The sequence below is a fragment of the Bubalus bubalis genome, chromosome 17 (genome assembly GCF_019923935.1).
Source record: "Bubalus bubalis isolate 160015118507 breed Murrah chromosome 17, NDDB_SH_1, whole genome shotgun sequence".
NCBI classification, from domain to species: Eukaryota; Metazoa; Chordata; class Mammalia; order Artiodactyla; family Bovidae; genus Bubalus; species Bubalus bubalis.
Genome location: NC_059173.1, coordinates 65,531,730 through 65,548,079, shown reverse-complemented (window position 1 = coordinate 65,548,079; position 16,350 = coordinate 65,531,730). Strand labels below are relative to the sequence as shown.

Genomic DNA, 16,350 nt, shown 5'->3' with positions numbered 1-16,350 from the left:
CTCATGACCCTAATGGCAGAAAGCAAAGAGGAACTAAAGAGCCTCTTGATGAAGGTGAAAGAGAGTGAAAAAGCTGGCTGAAAACTCAACATTCAAAAACTAAGATCATGGCATCTGGTCCCATCACGTCATGGTAAATAGATGGGGAAACAATGGAAACAGTGACAGACTTTATTTTCTTGGGCTCCAAACTCAGTGCAGATGGTGACTGCAACCATGAAATTAAAAGATGCTTGCTCCTTGGAAGAAAAGCTATGACAAACCTAAACAGCATATTAAAAAGCAAAGACATTACTTGGCCAACAAAGGTCTGTAAAAGTCAAAGCTATGTTTTTTTCTGGTAGTTATGTATGGATGTGAGAGCTGGACCATGAAGAAGGCTGAGCACCAAAGTATTGATGTTTTTGAACTGTGGTGTTGGAGAAGATTCTTGAGAGTCCCTTGGACAGCAAGAACATCAAACCAGTCAATCCTAAAGGAAATCAACCCTGAATATTTATTGGAAGGACTGAAGCTGAATTCTGGGAGACAGTGAAGGACAGAGAAGCTTTGTGTGGTGCAGACTATGGGGTCACAAAAGTTATAACTGAGGATGAATTCTGGGAGACAGTGAAGGACAGAGAAGCCTTGCGTGGTGCAGACTATGGGGTCACAAAAGTTATACATGACTGAGCGAGTGAACAACAACATGAGCTGATGGCAAATCAAAAAAATAGTCATTTTGAAGTGTCTTCTCTTACAACAGCAGTGAACCATTTCTTGATCAGATGGTGACATGCAACAAAAAGTGGATTTTATACAACTGGCAATGACCAGCACAGTGGTTGGACCCAGAAGCTCCAAAGCACTTCCCAAAGCCAAACTTGCACCAAAAAAAGATCATGATCCCTCACTGTTTGTTGGTCTGCTACCCGTCTGATCCACTATAGCTTCTGAATCCCAGCAAAACCATTACATCTGAGAAGTATGCTCAGCAAATTGATGAGAGGCACCAAAACTTGCAATGCCTGCAGCTAGCATCTGTCAATGGCAACCCACTCCAGTACTCTTGCCTGGAAAACCTCATGGACGGAGGAACCTGGTAGGCTGCAGTCCATGGGGTTGCGAAGAGTCAGACACGACTGAGCAGCTTCATTTTCACTTTTCACTTTCATGCATTGGAGAAGGCAATGGCAACCCACTCCAATACTCTTGCCTGGAGAATCCCAGGGACAGCGGAGCCTGGTAGGCTGCCGTCTGTGGGGTCGCACCGAGTCGAACATGACTGATACGACTTAGCAGCAGCAGCATCTATCAACAGAAAGGGTCCAATTCTTCTGCATTACAACTCCGGACTGAATGTCACACAACCAACACTTCAAAAGTTGAATGAATTGGACTACGACCTTTTGGCTCACCAGCCATATTCACGTGACCTCTTGCCAACTGACTACCACTTCTTCAAGCATCTCGAGAACTTTTTGCAGGGAAAATGCCTCCACAGCCAACAGGAGGCAGAAAATGCTTTCCAAGACTTCGTCCAAACTTAAACATGGATTTTTATGCTATAGGAATAAACAAACTTTTTTCTCACTGGCAAAAAATGTGTTGATTTTAATTGTTTCTATTTTTATTAATAAAGATATGTTTGAGCATTGTTACAATGATTTAAAATTCACAGTCCAAAACTGCAATTAGGTTTGCACCAACTTAATAGAATGTGGATATCCTTATGGGACATTCTGTTATCTATCACAAGCCCCATACTCTGTAGCTGTGTTCCTCTTCATTTTACACACTCTCTCTGATGATCTTTCTCATCTCAGTAGATAATCTTACATTTCTCTCTCCAACTCCACCTGCAACTATTCATTGGATATAGCCCCTGTGTGGTTCTGTAGGCCCTAGAACCTATGCTTTTCCTAACCTTTAGGTCTTGACAGTCTTTGCTATCTTGGTTTGAACACTTCAGAAAAATTGCCTTCTTTCAAGTCATACTATCTTCTTTGTTCTTCTAGACTCAAGGCATTTCGTTCTCCAGGAAGTTTTTTTTTTTTAATTGAGATATAATTGATATATAACATCATGTAAGTTTAAGATGTGAGAAGGGATGACAGAGGATGAGATGTTTGGATGGCATCACCAACTTGATGGACAGTTTGAGCAAGCTCCGGGAGTCGGTGAAGGACAGGGAGGCCTAGCGTGCAGCAGTCCATGGGGTCGCAAAGAGTTGGACACAACTGAGTGACTGAACTGAAGTTTAAGATGTACAGGGTGTTGATGTGACATACTGTCAATATTGTAATATGATTACCACCGTTGGTTTGCTAACACCTCTACCACGTCACTTTCTTTTTTGTGGTGGGGACAATTAAGATCTAGACTCTTAGCAATTCTGAAGTTCATAATATAGCATTGTTGACTATAATTACTATGCTGTGCATTAGATCTACAGGACTTATTTTTCTCTTAGTTGTTCTTGTTCTCAAACAACATCTCCCCAATTCTCCCACCCTTCCCCCCAGCCTCTGGTTATCACCATTCTACTCTGTTTTTATGAGTTTTGCCTTTTTTTTAGATTCCACATATAAGTGATATCTAGTATTAGCCTTTCTTTGTCTGATTTATCTCACTTAGCATAATCCTCTTATGGTCTATCCATATTATCACAAATGGCACTATTTTCTTCTTTCTGTTGGCTGAGTAACAGTCCAGTGTATATACCCCATCTTCTTTATCCATTCATCCACTTATGGACACCTAAGTTGTTTCCATATTGTGGTGCTGGAGAAGACTCTTGAGAGTCCCTTGGACTGAAAGGAGATCAAACCAGTCCATCCTAAAGGAAATCAAACTTGAAAATTCATTGGAAGGACTGATGCTGAAGCTGAAGTTCCCATAATCTGGCCACTTGATGCGAAGAGGTGACTGATTGGAAAAGACCCTGATGCTGGGAAAGAGTGAGGGCAAGAGGACAAGGGGCCGACAGAGGATCAGATGGTTGGATGGCATCACCGACTCGATGGACATGGGTTTGAGCAAATTCCAGGAGACAGTGGAGAATAGGGAAACCTGGCTCACTGCAGTCCATAGGGTCACAAAGAGCTGGCCATGACGTAGAGGCTGAACAGCAACAAAAATGTTATTTCTGTATCTTGGCCCTTGTGAATAATGCGGCCATAAATATGGGAGTGCAGATACATTTATAATTTCAATATGCTACTTTCATTTCCTTTGGATATATACTCAGAAGTAGAATGGTTGGATCATATGGTAGTTCTTTAATTTTTGAGGAACCGCCATACCGTTTTCCATAGTGGCTGAACAAATTTACATTCCTACCAACAATGTACAAGGGTTCCCTTTTCTGCACATAATTTTCAATGCTTTTCATTTCTTTTCTTCTTCTTTTTTTAAAAATATTTATTTATTTTTGGCTGTGCTGGGTCTTCATTGATGCTTGGGCTTTTCTCTAGTTGTGATGAGCAGTGGGGCCACTCTCCGGGCTTTCATTGAGCTGGCTTCTCTTGTTACTGAGCCTGGGCTCTAGGGTGTGCAGGCTTCAGGAGGTGCAGTATGTAGGCTCAGTAGTTGTGGTTGCGAGGCTCTAGAGCACGGGCTCAATAGTTGTGGCGCATGTTAGTTGCTCTGAGGCAATGTGGGATCTTCCCAGACCAGGGATCGAACCGGTGTTCCCTGCATTGGCAGGCAGATTTTTTTACCACTAAGCCACCAGGGAAGCCCCCTATTGTCTTCTTGGTGATAGCCATTTTAATAAGTGTGAGGGGATACCCCAGTGTGGTTTTGGTTTGCATTTTCCTGATGATTGACAGGTAAATAATATTTATAAACTTCTGAGCCCCTCAGTAAAGATAGTGCCATATCTACCAATGGGGAGATAAGCCTTTTTTTTTTTGGCTGAGTTGTGAGGCATTCGAGATCCTAGTTCCCTGACCAGGTATTGAACCTGCACCCCCTCAATTGAAAGCTTGGAGTACCAACTATTGGACTGCTAGGGAAGCCCCTGGAGAAGGAAATGGCAACCGACTCCAGTATTCTTGCCTAGAGAATCCTGTGGACAGAGGAGCCTGGTGGGCTGCTGTTCATAGGATTGCACAGAGTCAGACACGACTGAAGCGGCTTAGCATGCATGCCTGCATTGGAGAAGGAAATGGCAACCCCCTCCAATGTTCTTGCCTGGAGAATCCCAGGGACGGAGGAGCCTGGTAGGCTGCAGTCCATGGGGTTGCTAAGAGTCGGACACGACTGAGCGATTTCACTTTCACTTTTCACTTTCATGCATTGGAGAAGGAAATGGCAACCCACTCCAGTGTTCTTGCCTTGAGAACCCCAGGGACAGGGGAGCCTGGTGGGCTGCCATCTATGGGGTCGCACAGAATGGGACACGACTGAAGCAACTTAGCAGCAGCAGTTGCTAGTAATTTTAGGAGTCTAGTGAAATCCTATCACTAGATAGGGTTTGACATTCCCTAAAGGCAGCAGGTTGCCTTCAGGGTAGAATCCAGGCATTAGCCTGGTTTGCTGTGGTCCCCTCAGCCTCTGTAGCTTCCTCTTCCATCAACTTGCTATTAACAATCAGCCTGCCATCCCATACTCGTCATTTTTATATAACAATTATAATTTAGCCATGGGTTCTTGATTACGCTAACAAAGTTTTCGCCCATAATAAAGTCAAGAATGGAGCTTAACCTACTCAGTGTTTTCCCTTCTCCAGCCTGTTTTATAAACACAGATTCAATTCCATTTCCCTCTTTGTGCAGGGATAATAAAAGCTATAATGACATTTTAAACAATCAGAATACCATTTAACTTCATGGGATGAGAGTTTCCCACACTTAGGGTCCTCATAAATAAACAGTATCTGTAAAGACGGTGTGATCCAAACGGGGGTGATAGGATCTGCTTTTCAATATATGTGTTAACAGTATATATATATATCTATTTACTGCTCTATATAGCTCTATCCATAATAAATAAATAATTATTTAAGAATGACAATTTGATTCAGTTGTCTCCTAAGAGTTAAAATGTCCAACCATTCTGGAGACGTTTTTAAAATTGAAGTATAGTTGATTTACAATATAGTGTTACTTTCAGGTATACAGCAAAGTGACGCAGTTATACATGTCTATATTTCTGTTATTTTTTCCACTGTGGGTTATTGCAAGATATTGAATGTAGTCATAGCAGGACCTTGCTGTTTACATATATACAGTAGTATATATCTGTTACTCCCATACCTTTAATTTACCCCTCCTTCCCCCATCTTTCCTCCTTGGTAATCATAAGTTTGTTTTCTATGTAAGTGAGTCTGTTTCTGTTTCATAAATAAGTTCATTTGTATTTTTTTAGATTCCACATATAAGTGATATGTTTGTCTTTCTCTGTCTGACTTTACTCAGTATAATTTCTAGGGTCGCAAATGTTGCTGCAAATGACAATATTTCATTTTTTTACGGTTGGGTAATATTCCATTGTGTGTATATCTTCTTTATCCACATCTTCTTTATCCATTTATCTGTTGATTGCTACTTAAGTAGCTTTCATATCCTGGCTATTGTAAATAGTGCTGCTATGAATACTGGGGAGCATATATCTTTCTGAATTAGAGTTTTCATCTTTTCCAGATTTATTCCCAAGAGTAGGACTTCTGGCTCATAAATAACTCTATTTTTAGTTTTCTAAGGAAGCTCCATACTGTTTTCCATAGTGGCTACACCAATTTACATTCCATCAACAGTGTAGGAGGGTTCCCTTTTCTCCTAACTTTCTGGAGATTTTTCATATCATGGAATTACCTTCCCTGACTTTTTCATCTGGCCTGTTCTATTTATTTTTTAACACTATTTATTTTTTAATCTTTTCTTGGAAGTCTCCCTATTAGGTTTTTATAGGGTTAATATATTGCATTGTGATTCGACTGTGAGTTCTCAAGACAGGCTAGATTTTTCTCTTCTAACCTAAATGTCTAATGTATAATTTTAATGTCTGGTGTACTGCTTAATACTCAGGAAATATTTTTGGAAAGATTTGAATTAGTAAGTGAAGTCCCTCCTGCTTTAAATATTTTTTGTTTCTGTTTGGTACCACATCATCAGTGGTACATGACTCAAAAAGGCAGAGTCCCTTGATTTACTATATAATGAAAATTTTGTATGTCCATTTACTATCTTCAATGCCATTTTTAATGGCTTCAAAGAATCCCACAGCGTGGAAGAACCACAGTTTATTTAACCAACCTTTTTTTTTTTTTTTGGTGCGTGTTAGATATGTACATTGATTCTAAATGTTTGAAATTATAAATAATACTGACATAAACATGGTTTTACCTCTACCTCTGAGCTACTTGATTATGCTTAGGATACATTCTCAAGAGTCGAAGAGCAGTACACTACAAGACTCTTTCTCAGTGATGTTATATATTTGCAGTAAATAAGAGTACACATTTTCCTGTGCCAACACTGAGTACTATAAATATTTGCAATGAGAGAGATAAAATGTGTTATCTCAATATTATTTTAATTCATGTTTTCTTTGATTAGTAGTAGAATTGAACATTTTATTCCTGTGTTTTTATTTATTTTTTTGGCCACACTTTGAGGCATGTGGTATCCCTGACCAGGGATCCAGCCAGAGCCTTGTGTAGTGGAAGTGCAGAGTTTTAACCACTGAACCACCATGGAAGTCTCTCTTGTATTTTTTTCCCCCTTTCTGTATTTTTAATATAGGTATGTGTACGAATGGTGGTTGTAACATTTCTCATCAGAGAAATAATTTGGGGTGGTATCTGTAAGGAAATGGGTACTTTTTAAAATCAAATTAAACCTAAGTCTTCTCAGTTAGCAACAAAGAGAAAACCTCCCTGGAAAATTTCTTGTGAACTTTATAACCCCAAATGTGATTATAACACAAAATCCCCCTTTCCCCTGTGGCTCTCTAGCTAAATATGTTGCTACCACCTTCTTTAACATACAGGCCCTCTTAGTTATAGCATACCTATAACCAGGCTGGAATATTTTTTAAAGTTTATACACTGGACCCACAAAAGTAACATGGTTAGGGGGAGGAATCCAAAGTTAAATAATCTGTTTTATCTGATATTTTAGTTTTCTATCTATTGCCATATAACAAAAAATTCCAAAATTCAGTGGCTTTAATCAACAAGTATTTATAGCCTCTTACAATTTCTATGTGGGTTAACTGGACCCAACAGTGCAATTTATATCATGTGGTAGGGCTGCAGTCTTCTGAAGGCTCAACCTGGCCAGAATATCCACAATGGCTCATTCTCATGGAGGACAGACATTGTATGATGGCTGGGAACTCAGCTAGGGCTACTGATTGAAGGCCTTTGATTATCCTCCACACAGTTTCTCCATGTGGCTTGGTTTCCAAGTGTGCCTCTGTATGGCAGAAGTCACCTTATGGAGTGAAAGTGAAAAGTGAAAGCGTTAGCCACTCAGTCGCATCCAATTCTTTGTAATCCCATGGACTGTAGCCCGCCAGGTTCCTTTGTCCATGGAATTCTCTAGGCAAGAATACAGGAGTGGGTAGCCATTCCCTTCTCCAGGGGATCGAATATTAGCAAGCATTTCAAAGTTCAAACCCCAGAGAATGAGGGCTGGAAAAAGGAATTTCCTCTCTTGTCTGCTTGGAAACAATCTCCTGTTGGTCTCATTACCTATATGAACCACCACTTATATCTTGGTGGCTGAAATGGTAACCTACCACTTTCAGGGGACACACTGCTTCTCAGAGACCTCACTTAGATAAGCAATTCAGAATTGAGGGAACAGTGCCAATAGTCATTCCAGGGATATGCACTTACATAGACTGCAAAGGGAGCGGGGAGTAGGGTGGTGGTACATTTCATTGCAGTCTCATGACAATTACTATCTTGTAATTATCTCTCATTGTAAGAGAGATACATTTTGAGAGCTACATTAGCTCTCATTGTAAGAGAACACTGTAAACAGGCAATCTATTTATATACTACTTAAGAAAGAAATTGACATGGGAAAATAAAAGAGACAAATCAACCAATCTGGTGTATGTCTATGTCAACTACACTAAATACTTCATTAATATTTTATGCCTTAAAATGTACATCTTGGCTTGCCCTTTTCAAAGTCTCTATCCCTGTCTGACATAAACAAGAGAAACAAGAATTTAAAAATGCTCCAAACGTAATTAACTTGATGTGGATCATTTTGAACTTCTAGATGTTGAATAATCACATAAACTTTTAAATGTTTGAGTTTCCAACTATAAGGGTAGGAAAATGTCTTTTTCCCTTAAATTGCAATTGTTCCCAGGCTCTAAAGCCCAATAAAGATGTCATTCGAAGTTTTCCTTAACGTTTGTAAGATTTAATGAATAGTAAAAGCAATGTGTGTATTTCTCGTGAGGAGGGTGCTGCAAGCCAAGGCCATGAATTTCCAGCCTGTGATATAAGTTACACTGAATAACAATTTGAAGAAAACTCCAATAGCAATACACATTTCGGTGTGTAGTAAGTCATGTAGATGGTACCTTTTCCCTAAATTATAATCTAATTATACTCTAGCAAAATGCCAAGAAGTTACAATTGGGTGGACTGGGCGTACTTTCTCATAGAAACAGAAAAATTCCATCCTATTTTTATTACCAAAATTTTCTTTCCTTTGCATATAGGTGAAGGCTTATAGATCAAGTCTTTTTAATTTCACCTTGGAATTACATTCTCTCTGCTTTAATTCCTTTGAGTTATGCACAAGGCTTCTTGTCCTAAATCCACTGCTTTTTTCTTCTCTGCTATGACTTCGATGTACGCTTGAAGGCAAGTAAAACTATGAAAGCCCTTAGCCCTTAATTCTGTGAAGGTGGTGATGTCAGAGATATATGTTAGATGGTCATGAAAAATTAGGTCTGGCTTTATATAAGGTAATCTTTTTTTTCCATTCCTTCCTTTCCCTTTTGTTTTAAAAGCAAATTTTTTCATCTTTATTCTCCAAATTTGGGTGTATTTGCCCCTCAGAATTTCAATACCTTTTTTCCTCTCTGTTAAACAAGACTTGTGATGTTCTGTTTTCTCTTTCATCTTAAAACATGCTTTTATCTTTCTTTATGTGATATATGTGGGCTTCCCTGGTGGCTCAGACAGTAAATAATCTACCTGTAGTGCAGGAGATTACCCTGGGTTCGATCCCTGGATCAAGGAGATCCCCCGAAGAAGGAAATGGCAACCCACTCCAGTATTTTTGCCTGGGAAATCCCATGGACAGAGGAGCCTGGTGGGCTACAGTCCCTGGAGTCACAAAGAGTTGGACATGACTGAGCAACTAACACTGATGATGATGTGATATGTAAATTCAAATAATCGTTTTAGTTTTCTGTTGAAACAACCACACTGTGTTTAGGGCATTTAGCATCATCTGCTTCTTCTCAGGGAGAAGGCAACGGCACCCCACTCCAGTACTGTTGCCCGGAAAATCCCATGGATGGAGGAGCCTGGTAGGCTGCAGTCCATGGGGTCGCTAAGAGTCAGACACGACTGAGCGACTTCACTTTCACATTCCACTTTCATGCACTGGAGAAGGAAATGGCAACCTACTCCAGTGTTCTTGCCTGGAGAATCCCAGGGATGGGGAAGCCTGGTGGGCTGCAGTCCATGGGGTAGCACAGAGTCGGACACGACTGAAGCGACTTAGTAGCAGTAGCAGCAGCTTCTTCTCAATGAGGGCATTTATTCTTACAAATACTCTACTAGCACTTCTAGGCCAGATATATTAAGGTACTCAAGATTAGACTCTGCCCAAACCCGAGGGGGCAAATGCTATGAGAAGACTTTCATGGTTTAATGCCGCCTTGCCTCCTTCCACAGGTGTTGACAGTGAAGTGGAAGTTGTCTCCTTGTCCCGCTGGCACACCCACTTCTCCTCCAGACTTACTCGCTTAAGGATTTAAAACGTAAACCTGAAGGGTTAGACGTTTTCAGGAATAGCAAGTTCTTGATACTGCCTCTTAACCTGGTCATGCACAAGTCATCATTTCAGATCATGAGAAAACTGTCTGCCTCATCTTTGGAATATTAAACCCACTTAGACAAAACAGACATTTGCAACCATGAGCTGTGGAACAGCTGAATTCACTGTAGTATTTTAAAAAGGTGTAAACCTTTAAAACTTTTCTAAAGACACTCCTGTGCTTCTGGTCTTTTCTCATGTTGCTCCCCTCCTTTCTAAATTTCCATGTGATAGTTGAAATCAAGTTCATTTTTCAAGCCCATCTCAAATAACCCTTTCTGTAGGAAACTATTTCCTCTCTAAAACCAATATAATTTTTCTCCTGATTCCTCCATAATACTTCCTAACTTTGACATCACTTTTGTTTCACTTTTGACTGCTAGTATTTTAAACATTACATATATATTTAAGGCCTTAAGGCCTTCTAATAGTAAGTACCGTAAGGGTGAAAAGCCACTTTCTTCCCTAATGTGTGTTTGTTTTTCACTAATGCGTCAGGAAGAACACTTCACTGTTGATGGGGGGGCAGGGGGGAAGGACACAGATGATGATCCAAGTTGTTTCTAATCCTAATATACTTGATCTCTTAAACTAATCTGAGAATGAGGCGAAATTAACTTTCACATTGGAAAATCCCGAGAGGAAAACACTCTTCAGAGATCTACAGGCAGAATGAACCCGCCTCCACACAGTTTAGAGCAGCTGTCTCAGGAACCCTCCCTTCCTTAGAATGTGGGAGAGGTTCGGTGGGGCGGCAGCTGCAAGGAATCTTCCCCGTTCCTCGTGCAAATGATCTTCCCGCCCTACACTCCCTTCCGAGGGGAAGGTGGCAGCTGTCAGGGCATCCCAGTGGTAAGCTCTTCCCTAATCTTTGCCGAGCGCGGCGGGCGGGCAGCAGCTGAAAGCTGTCAGAGGTGGGGACTCTGTGCTCCCCGTAGACAAGGACAGCAGCTTTGCTGGCTCCGGCGCTGCCACCTCTCTGGCTCGTAGCGGTCCCTCAGGTGTCCTTCGAGTCCAAGAAGACACCTTGGCAACGAGGGGCGTGTTCCCTCCGCGCCCGGAGATCCTACGGTAACTTAACAACAGAAGGAGACAGGAATCGCCGCCTGGGCACTCGCCAAAGCACCTTCCCAGGTCGGGGAGTGGAAGGAGGGGGAAGAGTGGGCTCCTGAAAAGAAAGGTCTTTTCTGGCCGGGCTAAGGAGACACCTGAAGCTACCTGCGTGGCGCGCCCGCCAGTCCTCACAGGCGGTCCTGGAGCCAGCCCGCGCCCGCCCCCGGGGGCCGCCCTCGTTTCCCCACCCCGCCGCGCGGTCGCCTCCGCCGTCGCGCCCGCCCCACCGCCCCGCGCGCTCGCGCACGCGCACGCCGCGCCCGGCCGCCCTCGGCGCTGTCATGGCGGCGGGGAGCAGCTTCAGCGGGCTCAGAGGCGGCCGCGCTAGCGGTGGCGGGGCGAGCTGTGGCAGTAGCATCCTCACCGCCCGCGGCGGCCTCCGCAGCCGCGCCCGTAGCGCCGGCAGCGGCTGTTTTTGCAAAGGCTGAGCGCAGGGGTGGTGCGGGCCAGGAAGCCATGGAGTTCTGTGCAGCCTCGGACTCCCGGGGAGCGGACTAGGGAAACTTGGAGGCTGCGACCAGGTGCGCTGACCTCTCTCTCCTCCCTCCTCTCCTCGCCGTAGCCGCCGGGCCTCCCCCTCCCTCCTGGCCACTACACACCTTCCCGCCTCACCCCGACGAACCTCAGGTGCCCGCGAGGTGCTCCACTCCTCCCCCTGGGCCGAACGTTGAGAGTCATCACCGCCCCCTTCCCCCGCCCTTTCCTGCCCTGGATCTCCGCCGCCACCTCCGTCTCGCGGCTGCCGGGCGGGGGGCGAGGACGAGCCCGGAGTGTCTGGGTGAGGGGGAACGTCCCACCTCGAGGGTAGCTTTGGGACCCCTGCTTTCCTCCAGCCCCCCTTTTCCCGGCGACAGTTCTCCTTCCGTGCACCTGTGAGGAGAGGTTGCCCTGCGCCTGGAACCTGCGCGGGTGTGGGGGAGGAGGGAACCTGGTCCCGGGCCTCCGGCTCCCGCCTGCGCTCTGAACCCCGCGCCTCGAGCCGCGGGGAAGCGGGTGGCTGGAAGCGGGGTGCTCCTAGGAACTGACTTGACGGACAGCAACTACTCCCCTCGCTCCCCGAAAACCCTACAACAAAACCGAGCCCCTTTAACATTGATCTGATCTTCCAATAGGGTTCGGCGTTATTGTCAGCCTCCGGGAGAGAGATTGGACAAACATTCTCCAGAATCAGCAGGGCGACGCCAAGGACTTTCCACACCAACTGCTCTTGGGGTTTCTCCACAGCTCGGAAGAGTGACCGTTTCCGTTTTGCGTGGCGTCCGTGTGCTTATTACTAGCGCGGCGACTGGGTCCCGGCGTGACTCCGAGTTGTCCTTTCCTGTGAACTCGCCATGGCCAGTGAAGACAATAATGTCCCATCCCCGCCACCAACAGGTGATGACGGGGGAGGTGGAGGGAAAGGAGAAGAAGCCCCTGCCGAAGGGGGTGCCTTGTCCCTGACACCAGGACTCCCCATCAGGGGTATCAGAATGAAATTTGCCGTGCTGACGGGCTTGGTTGAAGTTGGAGAAGTATCCAATAGGGATATTGTAGAAACTATCTTTAACCTGGTAAGTAGGTCTCTATTTTACCAGCGTATCTTCTCAGTGGGTTGGAGAACAAGACCTGAAGCCATGTGCTTCACTCAGGCTGGTGATAGAAACAAAATTCTGCTGACCTAAGTTAATCACTTTCTGCTATTTTTCAGCTTAAGGGGAATTATGTAAACTTACACCCTCCAGGTATTGTGAAAGTGAGCAGATCCTTTGGTCTTAAGAAAATAATTGTTACCATGGAAGTATTATATGGAGGACTCCTATGGAGAAGTTTTATTCTATAATTTTTTTTCTCCCATTATGATGTATATCTAAGTGCATTTCTCTTTGACATTTTAAATAAGTTCTTGTGCCCGTTTTTTGGAGTTGAGAAATAGTGTAAAGGGTAGTTCTACCTACTCCTTTGTGAGTAAGTTATGTTTTGCCATAAATTTTGAACAGAAAATTCTTGTTCACAGGGCTGATGAAAGATTAATTTGCTGCAAAGTTAGCATTTATATTTAATTTCGATTAGTTTTAATTTTAGACGTAAGGAACAAAAGTCAAATTTTGGAATGAAATTTAGGGTTACATCTTTTGAAAATTGAATGGCAGTTTAAAAAGAGGATTGCAGCAGAAGTAGTATGGTTTTTATTTCTCTTGTTTATTCATGTCTATCAGCAAAGCATATTTGGACATTGGAAGTTGCTGGTTATACTACTATGAGCTACGAATGTTATTTTTAAAAGGTGGATATGCCATACTTCCCTTTTCCTGTAGTCACAGAAATAGTTTTCATTTCTAATGGGGACTTTTTAAATTTCTTTATTTCAAGCTGTTGCCTGTCAATGTACAATAAATTTGACTTTGATATTTCCCATTCTTCCACCTACTCACCTGTGTTACAAGATAATAGAAGGGAAGAAGTATGAATGTGCAGTAGTTGAATAACTGTTTAGCCCCTTTCCCCTTTGCTTCTATTTTTTCAAGGTTAGGCTTGTTTTATTCAGGGCAGTTAATTATTTCCTTCACTAGACCTTTACTAATAGACTGGTTACCTGTGGTACAATTTCTAGAATGAGAAAGTAGCTAGATGAAATTCACTTACCTATGGAATATGAAAATTTTGAACAACAGAGTATTTCTCTAGCAAGGACATACACACTTTAAAGTAGGTATATTGTGGAAATACTGAGATGTACACAAAATAGAACAGTGTAATAAGCTCTGGTGTCTGTTATCCAGTTTCAATAGTTAAAAACATTTTGGGAATCTTGCATGTATGTGAACTTTCACAGTTTGTGAATCTGAGGAAGATAAATGGCAAATTGATGTATTCCTTTATCTCAAGATAGACTTGAAAACTTTGCTTCTCGATTTTTCTTTTTTTCTTTTTCTAAACCTCATGTTTCTTGGATGTTAAAGAAAAATCTGTGGTAGTGATATAGTCCATCATTAATTGTGTGTGTAACACTACATTCCTCTGGCAGAGGAGGATTCCAACTCCTCTGTTTGAATGTCCTCTGTGGAGGTGGATGACCAAACATGAGTAACTTGGATTTTATCATTAAGGAAAATCCAAATTCTGTAGTGATAGTTTATTTGCTGCCTAGAATTCTAGACCTGGGTATGGATTTTAAGGTGATTGGTTAAGTCTTTGATAGCTGTCTGTGGGGCAACAGGTGTCTGAGTAAAAGGAGAGGGGAAAATCTGGTCAATTACACCTCCTCTTCACCAGCATTCTCTTCTCCTATACAGCAGAGAAAGCTGCTGAGAGGATTAGATTAGTTCTTTTCTTCTGTTCTTCCTTACAAGACTTTTCATGCTCCTACCCAGGTATCAGGGGTCTTGGCCAGTCTTTTAAAATCTTGGAAACTGAAAATGTTAGGAATCTGGTAAGCTAGTCTGTTTCAGTGTTGTTAGGACTGCTGCACTTAATATTTTCTAATTGATAGTTATCAGCCTTTGTCTCAATTCTACTCGAAGAAGGAAGTTGTATTAACTAATAATAGGTGTGATTAAAAAAAAAGTTGGTGCAGTTTAGCACCAGCTAGACAATGGACCAGGTGCTTTACAAGTGTTTTTAAATTCTTTGCTCATCAAGTCTTTAACACATGGAGCTTATTTTATAGATGAGGAAACTGAGAGCCTGGCTGGTGAAGCAGATTGGTGATTCTTAGAATGATGACCCTTCTAGGAATACACCTGTTTCTTGAGTTGATGTAGAGTTGTTTGCTTTCCTGAACAGATATTTATAGCATAGGCATAGCTTTCCCCAACCTAAGGACAGAAAAATCATTGGTCGTGCTAAAGATGAATAGTGAAACTTTGTTCACATTTCATTTCTTCTTCTTATTCAAATAGCTTTCAAAAAACTGCTTAGAAAAGACCTAAAAAGTAAAAAAAAAAATTTCAGGTTCAGTTTTTCCAATCAGAATGTAGATGTAGAAGGTTGATGATTAGCTTTTTTTTTTTTTTTACACCGTATGTTGGATTAAAAATTTTTTAATTGTGAAAAATAGCATACAGACAAAAGAATGTTTAAAATGTATAAGTAATAAGATATTATAACAGTATCAGCCCCATTAAACTTCCATTTAACTTAAAGAATCAGCATGTTGCCAGTATCACTGAATCCTTATGCAAGCGTCTCCTTTATCATTCCTTCACTGGAGTTTTTGTTAGTAAGTTTCTATAGCTTTTGTAACTTTTTCCTATTTTTCAGACATTTTATTAAAAATAGGTTATATTCTACCCATTCTTTCTAATTAATTACACATTAGTTACTTTAAACCATAAAGTTTGTACTGTTAAACAACCTCCCCTCCATGAGAGTTGTCCAGAGAGGTGGCAGAGCTATATGACTCTTGAGGTCGTTACAGAGTGTTGGCCCCAACGTCGCTAATGTAGCTTGACCTCACACTATTACACATTTCTTTGAAATTTGTCACCCTTTTTGTAACTTCTTTTGAGAATCTTTGTAGGTAAGTTTTGATTAATAGTACACCTGTGTATTGAAGTGTTTCAAACTTGTGGTTTTCCATTTTTCTTGTCACAATTTAAAAACATTTTATATTGTCTCCATCTGTATGCTAAAGTAATTTGTCAAACTTTTGGATCCAGAATAATTAATGTTTTGGCATTTTTCTGGAACTTGCAGCAGAGTTTAAGGCTTCCACCAAGTGTTTATAGGTAGTCAATGCTATTTAATTCAAGAATGATGTTTTCCATGGGCTGGTGACAACATCTTCATGAATTTTTTTTTTCTTTACAATTAACTGTACCATTATATTTAGATGTTAAAGCTTCAGGATTTCCTAGGCAGTTCAGTGGTTAGTACTTGCACTTTCTTGCCATGACATGGGTTCAATCACTGGTTAGGGAACTAAGGTCCGGCAAACTGTGTGGTGAGTGTGGCCAAAAAAAAAAGTAAAGCTTAGAAGGTGGAATATAGTTCTTTATTACTCATTATGTGGCATTTGATACAGGTTCTGCAAAATATTAATGCTGCAAACTCTAGATACATACAGTAGCTGGGCAGATCCTACAGAGGCTTCATTTGTATTGACTCTGTGCGAAGAGTATACTTGTGGGGCAGCTACTGTCCGTTTTAGCTGGTGGTTGTCCTGCAGTAACATGAGCCCAGTGATGTGTGAACCTTTTGATTTTTCAAGAACTGGAGATCTATATTAAAAAACATTTAAAATATCAAATTAAAA

At 41.8% G+C, this 16,350-nt stretch overlaps 1 protein-coding gene and 1 long non-coding RNA gene across 7 annotated transcripts in view; one reads left to right on the top strand and one right to left on the bottom strand.

Annotated features, from left to right (window-relative positions):
* Nucleotides 1-7,135: 7,135 nt before the first annotated feature.
* Nucleotides 7,136-11,876, bottom strand: LOC123330011. Its single transcript, XR_006545692.1, has 2 exons — nucleotides 11,740-11,876; nucleotides 7,136-7,421 (listed from the first exon to the last, which is right to left on the bottom strand). It is a non-coding gene; the product is annotated as an uncharacterized LOC123330011 (long non-coding RNA).
* LRBA (LPS responsive beige-like anchor protein) overlaps nucleotides 10,749-16,350 on the top strand; it is a 747,585-nt gene continuing 741,983 nt past the window's right edge. For 2 of the 6 annotated variants that reach the window (XM_025267095.3, XM_025267092.3), the window contains exons 1-2: nucleotides 11,405-11,638; nucleotides 12,230-12,667. In XM_025267095.3, the coding sequence (XP_025122880.2) occupies nucleotides 12,449-12,667 (219 nt within the window). In that variant the 5' untranslated portion in view covers nucleotides 11,405-11,638; nucleotides 12,230-12,448. Of the gene's footprint in view, nucleotides 10,857-10,948; nucleotides 11,076-11,400; nucleotides 11,639-11,753; nucleotides 11,896-12,229; nucleotides 12,668-16,350 lie in introns of those variants that run through there. The other 4 variants (XM_025267094.3, XM_044930515.2, XM_025267098.2 and 1 more) reach the window with 4 other exon arrangements.